Below are 11,365 nucleotides of genomic sequence, written 5' to 3' on the forward strand. Positions count from 1 at the left end.
CCCTCACTGTGCCGGGGGCACGGGGGGGTGCCTTGTTTCTTACTTTGCCTTTGAGTAACGGGAAATGCATGTAGTTTGCCAGTGTCCCAGGTGCAGGCAGCTCCCGAGAGCTTTTTTAGCTTTGCCAGACAAAGGTAAGTAGAGAAGACATCTGCCAGCGAGGAGAGTGCGGCTGGCTTGGAAATTTGTGGCTGTGATTTGGACCCTCGTCATACCCACGTACTGTGTCACTGCGAGAGGAATTCAGTTACCATGGGTTACCCTATCAGTACGGGGACCAAGTGCCTCCCCTCCCAACCGCTCTATAAAAAGAGTCTGTCAAAGATACCCCACCGGCTGCTGCCTATCTGCACAGGCTGAGAGAAGCGTGGCCCTGGGAGAGAGGGAGGGACGCGACAGAAGTGCCAGCATGCCTTCTGCTTTCCGATTTCAGTGCCACTTCGTTCTCATCTTCCTGGCAGCCCTGAAGGGGGAAACCAGATACCTAGAGGTGAGCAATGCGCCACGCTGGGCTTTTCCCACTTTCTTCCAACTTGCGTTTCCAGCTTCAGAGCATCCTGCTTTTCATCTCTCCCTTCCTATTCCCGTTCCCCACCCCCCCCCGCACAAACCAACACTTAACTACAATTTTAATGCAACAGGCATTTCCCCCCTCCTCATTTCTCTTGTTTATCTTCCCTTTTCTCAAACTTGCATTTTTGCTAAGGAGTTGTGAGACTTGCTGAGTGCTGGACTTCTGGGCTCATCTCTTTCGTGCCAGGTTTGTTCCTCTCTCAAGCAGGTTGCCTCAGACCTTGGCAGGTTTCTGACAAAGCTCTTCCACAGCTACACCATTTTTGGAGGAGGGATTTAATCTGCCAGTGCCAATTCCAGGGAGGTACAGAGAGGGGACCACGTTTCATTTTGTCCCAGCCTCTTCTTACCCTGTTTCCCTCACCAGGTGAGGGATGCTGGTGAAGATGAGCCTTTTCTACTCCTCAGCGAAGATCTGAAACGAGAGCTGTCGGCAGGGCAGATCTACCGGCGGTCACTCAGTGAGTTTCTTTAGTTCTCTGTTGGGGACTCCCAACACAGGGGAGAGCTCGGGACTAGGGGAGAGGAAAGGGGGCTGCTTGGGAGCGAGGGGGCTGCCAGTAATTTTTGAGAGAAGCGGAGGGGAAGGAAAAAACGTTTTAAAAACTCAGGAAACTGTAGTTAAGGCAGACAGATGGAAATAGGGCTCTGAAGGAAGAAGAGGTGAGCTCAGAGCTGGCGTCCTGACCAGAAGGAGTAGGGTGGAGGTGACCAGCCTATGTCCCTGGGATGGAGGTGACCTTCAGGGAAGGGCAGTGAGCTCCAGGGGAAGGGATGGGTGGAAAGGCTGTGATTAGAGAGAAATTCGAAGGAAGTGAGAGTATATATACTTGCATGCACATGCATATGCACATGCATACACACACGCGCACACACACACAGTTTTCAGTTCAGAGATGCTTCAGCATGTCAGTGCCTCTCTCTCTCATCACACACACTCGCGCACACACATGCCGAGTTGCTGTTGTCTCCTTAGTGCTCAGCAAGCTCGTTGTTCCTTCAGCAGAGCCTCCCTGACCCCCTTCCCCCATCCTCAGCGGAGGGTCTCTCCCTCTCTCTCCCTCCTCTTTCCCGCTCGCTGCTGGCAGCTCGCGCTGTCGGAGGTGGCGCCAGGTCTCCCTCCCTGGAGGAGGGCTGAGGCATGTCCCCGGGGCTCTGTTTCTGCAGGATGCATTGACATGCTGAGCATAGAGGGGCAGTTCACCTTCACTGCAGAGCAGCCCCAGCTGCACTGTGCCACCTTCTTCATCGGGGACCCTGAGGAGCTCATCACCATAGACTATGACTTTGTGAACATTGACTGCCAAGGAGGCGATTTCCTGAAGGTAAGCTGGCAAGTCCTGCTGCTCTTCCCTTCCTCTCCTCCAGTTATTCAAGTGTGGGGTTATGTGCAGAAGGGATGGATGAATGTGTGTGCACACAAGTGCGTGTGCGTGCGGGTAGAACAGGATTTTGCCAAGCAGCTGCCTGTGGGACGTCTTGTCCCTCCTCCCTCAGACCCTTGGGAACAGCCTGTCCCCGCAAGGCACAGTCTGATGCAGGCGGAGACTCCGTCTCCCTGCCACAGCACAGCCTCTCCTGAACTTCTCCAGGAATTTTATTTTCCCAGACTGAAGAGCACACCTCTGTTGAGTTCCTGTATCTGGGGGATAGTTTGAAAAGAAAAGTTTAGTCTATACAAGCCAACCCTCTCAGCCTGATTAGGAGGGCTTTGTTATTGCTTTTGTAACACCGTGAATCATATGAACCCTGCGGATAATGACACTGCTCTCTAAACTGCTGTTTCTGCTCCAAGATCTCCGCTCTATGCTCATTTAGCATTTTGTTTATTGAGTGGATCGTTTCAGTCTTTCTTTTAAATGGCCCTATTAGAGCTCTTCAGGGCATTCACTCGAATGAATTTCATGACTCAGAGCCATTTACATTCCAGAACCAACAAACTTTATCAGAGCGTTTTCCTGGTAGGGAGAAATGTTGGCCAAGTCCTGAATTCAGTTCCGGAGACAAGGGGAGGCTCGAAGGTGCCTGCTCCCTCCCCTCACCTTGCACTCTGCCCTTTGCACTGCAGCAGCTGTGCACGGCACAGACCCCATCCTGCCTGACAGTGAGCTGAGCTCTGAGGAGGAGGAGGAGACGGCGTAAGGAAAGTTGTCTTTTAGCCCCTCATCTCTCCCTTGGAGAGATGCTGCCCTCCTGCTTGTTTTCCCTTGTGGAATCCTCTCTCTCTGTCCTTTACTTCTGGCTGGGATCTCTTCAAATGCTGTCCTGCCCTAGCTATGGGCTGTGCTGGGGAGGCTGATTTCAGGATTTTGCACCTAGACTTACAGCCATGTGTAAAGGCTAGAAAAATGACAAGAGACCTTCGAGGTTTTCTAGTTTTCCTTTCTCTTTGACTGTGGGGGCCCTCAGTTTGTTTATTATGATACAGAATTTATAAAGACGTTTTTTTCCCCTCATGTAATTTGAGCACTCGCATCTCATTACTTCAGAAAATTTGCAGTTCTAGAAAACCCAGAGACTGATTCTGCAGCTCTGCCATAAGAAGGTCCCACGCATATTCACGTTAGGATTACTCACCTAAGCAGAGGCAGAATCTGGTCCTTAGACATTCAAAGTATCAGCAAAGAACAACTGAAGTGCAGAAGAAATTACCAAGTGAGAGCAGCTAGGAGGCAATTGGAACAGCAAGGAAGGTAACTGTTCAGCTACGCTAGAGTTAATGCAGATTTCTAGCTCTGACATACGTCTGACACGTTTCCCTGAACATGATGAGGGCAAATTTGTTGCTATTTTGGTTGTGAAGGAACAATTTGTAGTTGTTGCTGCTTAAGATCCAGCCAAGTAGGCAGCATTTGTTCTGCTTTGTAGTGGTTAGGATGAGCTGGAAGATGCAGAAGCGAGCAATACCTCTGTCAGTAATTCCTCTCCTAAACCGCTGCTCTTCCACCCTGAAGCATCAATGCTCGGGAATGCCTCCAGGCCAACTAGAGACCAGCTGTAAAGCAGCATGTATGATGGAAAATTACGGGCCATGTCAATGGAATTAATGCCTAGAGCTTGAAAAGGGTGACCTATGTTTGATGTAGCTTCCAAATCAAGTTGTTCAAACACTTGGCTTAATAACAGTGGAATTACAACAGTAATAAATCCCCAAATTGATGCTAACTTGATGATGGAACAAAGAGTTGCCTCCTTCTAAAATGTCGCCAACGTTGTCACTTGAAGGAAGTAAAAATGACATTAAAATGTATACACATCCATTTCCTGAATTTTGGTTGAATAATTAGTAAAATATCAGGAAATACAGAAGTACAAAGTATTTCTTTTTAATTGGAGACTTCGAACAAGTCATCTGGTGTCAGAATAACAAAGGTCTATGAAACCAGCAGGTTATCTCTGCAATACTTTGTGTCCTTTTTAAACTGGCAGAATAATTAAAAAAACAGAAAACAAAAAACTCTGGTTTATATTCTTGAATGCCTTTAGGTATTTGATGGCTGGATACTCAAAGGAGAGAAATTTCCTAGTTCCTTGGACCATCCCCTCCCCACTTCTCAAAGATATGTAGACTTTTGTGAAAGTGGTAATATTCAGAGGAGCATCAGGTCATCGCAGAACGTGGCAATGATCTTCTTCAGGATTCACCAGCCAGGCAATGGATTTACTGTCACTGTCAAGAAAAATGCCAACCTTTTCCGTAAGTCTGATTTTTGTCTTTTCAAATGGGCTTGCATTCTGGGCAGAAATCAAAATGAATATATCAGTTTGCTCTCTCTGATACTATCTGCACTGAAATAGTTCCAATAACACTCCAGTGGACCCACATGCACCTGCATGGCTGAGGATTTGATCTAGGCTCAGTATATGTCTCAAAAAAGAAAATTAGTGAAGTATAAAACATAACTTAAGCAGGGCTTCTACGTTCAGGAGCCAAAAGTTGACTGTTTCAAAGAAGATCTATTTCAGTCTAATATTGTCATGTTCAGCCACGTTTGGTTGGAACAAACAGTATTCACGAAGAGATTTTATGCTCAGCAATTTTTAGTTCTCGATGAAGAAAAAGGAAAAAATATTTGAAAATGTTCAACAGTACAAACAGCGTATTGAACAGTTATGTGAAAAGTGATATTTGATTACGAGGGTCTACTTGCAGGTTATTTCCCTAAGCCTCAGAGCTGGCAAGGTACAAATGGTGGTTACTTGCATAATTTTTTTCAAGACAGGACAGGAGATCTGGCTTAAATATTTGACAACTATTATTCAGGCCAGTCTGGTTCATCTGCCTTGCCATGCAAAGGCTGAAGATAACAGCATACCTGCCCTGCTCTTACGCCAGATTACTCAGACATGAGGCTGGAAGCTGTGTCTCCACATTGATGTGGCTCTGTGCCCATGAATGCGATTATTCTGTGCAACTGCTGGAGCTGGCTTGTGTTCATTCACCTTGGAGCGCAGGCAGAAGAAATTGCACAGCTCCATGTCTGCATGGAGATCCCCTTGGGCTGCATCCCAGCTAGGCATATGCAGAGAGGATAACTTACTGTCTTACCTGAATGGTTGAACTTCAAGTTTAAGATAAAGTCAGCACTCTTCTGCTCTAGTTTCAATTTTTTCAGGGTAAGGAACTGCTTAGTTAAGAGAAGTAGAATAAGACTTAGGGTTTTTTTTATATTTATATATATAGCAATGTCAGGAAATAACAAGACAAAATAAATACAGAATTAAATGAAGGCTTTGCATCCCTATTTAGCCTCCTTCAAACTGGCACCCCCCAATGAACAGGGAATTTCTAGAGAACAAATGCAGAAAAAACATATTTTTTCAGCATTTGGTTATACATCTCAGTAATGAAATCATCTGTTCTTTGTGAGTACCAAACATACATGATTTTGCTACATGCAGGCAATGATGACTGCACAACTAACTCTTGCACCTTCTCTCTGTGCCCCAGCTTGCAATGTCATCTCTCAGACTCCTTCTGGAAGATTTACCATGGTCATTCCTCATCAGCACAGAAACTGCAGCTTTTCTATAATTTACCCAGTGGTGATAAAAATATCTGATCTTATCCTGGGACATTTAAACGGCCTCTTTTTAAAGGTGAGGTTTTTTTGTTCCATAATAAATTACTACCAAGTGCAATTTTCCTGAGACTGGAAGAGGGAAGGAGGAGGGGGTGAAGCAGGGGTAGCCTCTGCCGTCAGCACTGGTTGTTAAGGCGTGCATGCTCTGGATCACATGTGCAACTGCTGTGGGCTCTGGTTCCCCCACAGAGATCGAAGCTGGGTCTGTCCCTGTTGCTATTGTCCCTGTAATGTTGCAGAGGCAATCAAATTATGCAAAGTACCATTAAGGCATGTAAATATTGCTTGCCATAACAAAGGCTAAGATTCTCATTAGAAAGAAGAGAGCAGTTGCCCAGAGAGCTGTCTGTCTGCATTTAAGCTAATGAAAGCAGCAGCGGTTCTGAACAGACGCCGATTAGATATTGAGGTACTTATTGTAAACACATTTGTATTTTCACTAGATCCCCTGCTCAGTGTGCTGAGCATCCTCTGCTCCATTTTTTCCGGCACGCAGCACAGGGGCTGAGGTTTGGCTGCAGCATCTGGGTGCTTGCTGGCAGCCAGTGGCCAGGTAGGAGAGGACAAGAGCTGTTGCTGCCACCCTGTACCCAGGAGCTCTGAAAAAGTGTAAATTTTAAAATGTCCACAAAGGTAGGACCAGAATTTGGCCCTCAGACACCGTGGGAAAGGGAAAATGAAGTTTGTTATTTTGCTGCCAATGCGACTGGTGGCCTAGGTCCTTCGCTGGGATTGCAAGTGTTTGAAATGTAGTCAGGGCTCAGGACTCCCACGTGCAAGGTGCTGTCCAGGCACAGGACCCAAGAAGGTGGCAATACAGAAGACAACTGATGGATGCAGGCAGACCAAAAAAAAAGTGACAGAGTCTTTGTCAGGGCAACATATAGGGGTCTTTGCACATTAGTTTGCATTTTTGAGAGGATTGCATCAAAGACAAGTTTTAAAGAAGGGCTTAGAGCAAAATGAAGAAAGAGCTATTTGGGTCTGTGTGTGGTTCCCAAGCATAATAGGCAGCGTGGGTGAAGGTACCAAATATTTTTTTGTTGATTTAAGAAATGAGCAAAAAAGTTTAGCCTTGTGTGCTGATCAGCAACAGGAACTGATCTTTAAATATTGCAGAAAAGATGATAGATTGGGAGGGTGCTGGTCTTCGAACCTGGGCTGAAAAGGGTTGTGACACAGGAAGAGGAGCTACAAGGAGTGCTTTCACAATGTAATACTGAGGTCCGAGATTTAGGAAGAAGTCACTGGAAACTGGTGAGATCCATTTCACTGTGGCACAAGAAAGCAGGGCTGAATTTTGGGTGATGAACTCCAAGGTGCATGTTCAGTGGGAAGGAGGCTCGGGGAGGTCACTGGAGGGATTCGTGGAGTTTTTAGGAGTCAATTAAGTCTTGCTCATATGGTGAAGGGAACGAAGCAGGATGCAGACATTGAGGAAGGAAAGGGCTGAGTGCAGGTGGGAAGTCATCCGGATCAAGGAGCAGGGTTGCAAGCGCGGAGAGAGACCAGCTAATGATCAGACAGGGAATTCAGCTTGCGGAGTGGCATCTGAGGACAAAATCAGCCAAGCATTAAATGAAGTGTGGATTTGGAACGCCAGATTACTCGTCTCAAACTAATTAGTCGTTCACAGAGACTCTGACCCTCCCTTATCAGAAAGAGGGAGACCTCCAAGACCTCCACTTTATTAGCCAAGAAAAAAAGGCAAAACAAGGCAATTAAATTTTAAGCCTTTTGTGTGCAAGGAGAACTCATCTTCTTCCCTTATAAACTAGCTATAAAGAGTTGTAGACCCAGTTCTGCAGTCAAAGCTAGATGCCCTTGCCCCTCCAGGAGCTCCATCTTCCCTCTTGATGTCTGTGAACCAGTGGCAACATGACTGACTGATCACTCAGGATGATTAGATGTGTCCAAAATGTGTCCAAAACTGGCCTTTGAGAGGGGGGCCAAAAGAGTTGGTTTATTCAGCAGCGGGCAGACAAGGGACTAGAACAGGAGAACAGGTAAAGAAATCAAACGCTTAAGCAGCAGCATACGGGTCAGAGGCCAAAGGAGTGCAAGGGGTCTGCGCAAGATACTTTTGTCAAACAGCACGAACTTTCAGAAAAAAGGATTGGTAGGTGTAATATAGAGTAAGCTACTGCCCTGCAAAAATACTGTTTTGGTTAATTCCTACTTCATCTAAACTTTGCTGCAATAGCACATTTTAGTAACTCTTATTGCTTAGGAATTTAAAAGTACGATACAGTGGAGCTTAAGTTACTGCCTGTCAGCCAAGTGTGGGCACACCGTCAGTGCATGACTCGATTAATCTAATTACATGCCTAAACCCTAGGATCAGATTGTTTATCTGCACTGAAATCAATTGAATCAACACTTTACCTAGCTGTAATTTTCAGAGCCCACTTAGGTCTTTCTTTGGAATCTCTAAAGAACATTAACTTGCTAATGTCAAATTGAAGAATTATTACTGGGGATAAGAACGATCTGATTTCTCACAGGTTTGAGCATGAAGGACTTCTAAGACCTGCTATTGACCGCAGTCATGTCTGGAGAATGGTTACATTTTGAAGATATATAATAAATAAATTTTAATCTTTATCTTTTTAGAAACCATCAGCAGGCTGTGCAGGAGTGGGAGATTTTGTAGAGCTGTTGGGAGGAACTGGCTTAGACCCTTCCAAGATGTTTCCACTAGCTGATCTCTGTCACTCCTTTCATGGGTCTGGTGAGAGCTCCTTCTCCCACTTACATCTCTGCATGATAAAATAATAATAATGAGAGGGAGTCCTGCAGAGCCCACCCAAATCTGGACTTCCTGCTAGACTCGTGAACTTCATGTGTAGCAGAACACGAGAACTGAAGCTATTCAGCCAGGGTGTTTGGCACAGCAAACACATGAACACTTTCACTTGCCCCGGCAATAATCCTTATAACAAGGTTAGGCTATATTTATTTCTAAAAACACTTGTCATATGACAGATATGGCTATTAGAGAGCCTCAACAGACAGATGACCCTGGAAATTCATAATAAATTAAGGCAGACTGATTATGTTTTTTATTGAGGAGTTGTTCCTCACTTACACAGTGTTCCCAAAGTCATTTTTTCTGCTGCAGAAATAAACACATACAACCAAAAACCTCAGAGCTTTCACTCACTGCTTCAGACCCTGGGGGAGCCCTGAGCCTGTGTTTCACAATCATGCAAGGTTAGTGATCTCTTTCTCAGCACAGAAACAATAATTCACAGTTCCCCTAATCTTTCATGCAGAAGAGTAAAAAGTGTAGCAGTGATGACATGGGCAGGCCTCTGTGAAACACGTGCATGTGTGGCTGATGGAGTATTTGACCTTAGAGTGTAAATGAGTATACTGGAGGGGTGGCATTTCCTCAGGGTTAGAGAGAGCAGGAGCGTTCCTGGCACATCTCCATTGCCTTTTGTGGCACCACAACCTAATGGTCCAGGCACTGTTTAAGGCTTTAACCAAAAAGCACTGGTACTAAGCATATGCTGAGCACTGCAGTGAGATTTAAACGTGCTTTCCTGGCTGTGTAAAAGAGTGTTCTGGCCAGACAGAAGCGGGGATCACATCTTGCCAGCTCATGCTCTTTAAATGACCTACAGCAATTCTTCTCAAATGGGCAAGGCACTCTGAATTTTGCCAAATCCCTGCTAAAGCAGCCATCTAAAAGCAGTGGTTGGTGATATGCTTCACAGGCTTGATTTTTTCCCTAGAATGTGTCCATGTTGGGCATCTCCATTTGAGTTTGTCTTAGTAGGACTCTTAAATATCTTCACTATTGCGAACCTACTTACAGCTGCCATATAAAAGCACTCATCCTTCTAATAGGAAACATTTCAAACTTGTTAATTTTGTACATGTCCATGGCAGGGTGCTATTACCTTAAACTGTCACTCATGGTTTCTAACAATAAAATACGTTTCAAGGCACAGGCATATATAGATGTCTGTGTCTTGTCTGTCTATACGTACATGATACTGGGAGTGCATGAGAAGAGTGAATGGCATTTATGTGAGTAAAGGCTATAACGTTCAATGAACTAGCCAAACCATTATAAAGTAAAACTTAAAAAAATACAGAAAAAGGTATTTAGTCAGTGTTACCACCACTGGTCCGTCATTACTACATACAAATACTCGCTTTGTTTTCAAGATTAGTGTATTTGTGCTTTGTCATTCCCAGTGTTGTATATCTCTTCTCCCTCTCACTCATATAAATATATCTTTATATCTCTTATATATTTATTTTCCCTAATTAGCCCAAATGAAGATTGGGTGTGACAATACAGTGCTACGAATGGTCTCCAGTGGCAAACACGTCAATCGCGTGACATTTGAGTATTATCAACTTGATCTGCAGGAACTAGAAAACAGAAAGGAGAACAGCATTGAGGAATTCTGCTTTCCCAGTATCTGATAAACCAAGCAACACATTTTCACACAGCTAATGAAAATAAAGTTCTGGTGGATTCAAAAATTACACTTTTCTTTTAACCAACTGGTATTATCAAACCTTTCTACTGTACAAGCATATTTCTTTATTCATATAAATCAATCATTCCCATGAGCAAACAGTAAAAAGCAATCAATATATTAATCTTTATTACCATAATAGTTTTCCTGCAGTATTTAAGCTCATTTACTACATCCAAAATCAACAGCAAGAACAGAAGACTATGTTTCTAGAGTACCTGTCTTTAGGGAAATAGATACAAACCCTCTGTGTATCTAATCTGAGGACATACCAAATGCACAATTAGTATAAACTTTATGCAGGAACTTTATCGTTTTGTATCAGGTACAAACAAAAAAATAAGATGGTGGAATACACTTCCAGTTTTGTAACCAGAAATCCAACATCAGTGTGTGTAAAACCTACTTGTTTGTTTATGACTATAAATGTACTATTTATTTCTAACGATATGTTTTTAATAAAAATTTATAGCATGAAAATTTCCTTACACAAACCCAAACATGAATAAATACATTCAAAGAGTTGGCAAAATGTTACCATGTTGTGTTTTTCTGAAGAGCTCTTTTAATGTTCGGGCTAAGCTTCCTAAGCCTTGTGCAGCTTTCTGGAAATGATAATTTTGAACATGCGTCACTGTAAAATTGTGGACTATTAAAGTAGCATTATGGGCAGAAATTTGGTTTGCTAATCTTGCATACACCTTCACATAGCATATGTTCCAGTTTACTACTTACTGGCACCGGCCCTGTTTAAACTTTTGGATCAGGTGTCCTGCTAACCTGTGGAGCTGAGGACATACGCGCAGAGGTTGGGGGTGAGAGGGTGGAGGTTTCTGGTCCTTTGGTCACCCAGAAGAGGAATTTAAGCTTAGTGCTCAGGGAAGCACAGCGGGTCAGAGCATCAGCGTTGTACCCTAGCTCAGCAGCACATGCGCTGACTCATGCGTTTTCTGGGAGTGCTGTATGCCAAAAATGGGAGTAAACTGTTCTTCCTTTGACATTGAGTGAGCAGTCAGCAACGACTGATCCAGCTGCAAGCCTGAGATCTTCGGAGCTGAATTCCAGCTCCTAATCTCATATGCAGTCACCAAAAATCAAGTGACTCGAGTATTCAGCAGCTCTGAAGTTCCTCTCCTCTGGCTGAAGTCGGTGGAAACTCCTGACCGCTTCAGGCTCTCCTCCTGGAGGATTTTGGGAACCCAGTTTCGA

The 11,365-nt window shown here is 44.3% G+C and overlaps 1 protein-coding gene across 1 annotated transcript; it reads left to right on the forward strand.

Moving 5' to 3' along the window:
• Window positions 1-318: 318 nt before the first annotated feature.
• LOC104152947 (corticotropin-releasing factor-binding protein) lies at window positions 319-10,693 on the forward strand. The gene is made up of 7 exons (XM_009688565.2): window positions 319-490; window positions 941-1,034; window positions 1,741-1,898; window positions 4,060-4,270; window positions 5,525-5,673; window positions 8,271-8,388; window positions 9,943-10,693. The coding sequence occupies exons 1-7, from the start codon at window positions 410-412 to the stop codon at window positions 10,098-10,100; spliced, it is 969 nt and encodes a 322-aa protein (XP_009686860.1). The 5' UTR covers window positions 319-409; the 3' UTR covers window positions 10,101-10,693.
• Window positions 10,694-11,365: the final 672 nt, after the last annotated feature.

This window comes from Struthio camelus, chromosome W (assembly GCF_040807025.1).
Source record: "Struthio camelus isolate bStrCam1 chromosome W, bStrCam1.hap1, whole genome shotgun sequence".
Lineage (NCBI taxonomy): Eukaryota > Metazoa > Chordata > Aves > Struthioniformes > Struthionidae > Struthio > Struthio camelus.

Bases quoted from the DNA above. Each gene is read 5' to 3' on its own strand.
- LOC104152947 (XM_009688565.2), top strand. From the start codon at position 410: ATGCCTTCTGCTTTCCGATTTCAGTGCCACTTCGTTCTCATCTTCCTG. The intron at 1,035-1,740 runs GTGAGTTTCTTT...CTGTTTCTGCAG, and splicing joins GATCTACCGGCGGTCACTCA to GATGCATTGACATGCTGAGC. The intron at 8,389-9,942 runs GTGAGAGCTCCT...TTCCCTAATTAG, and splicing joins TCACTCCTTTCATGGGTCTG to CCCAAATGAAGATTGGGTGT.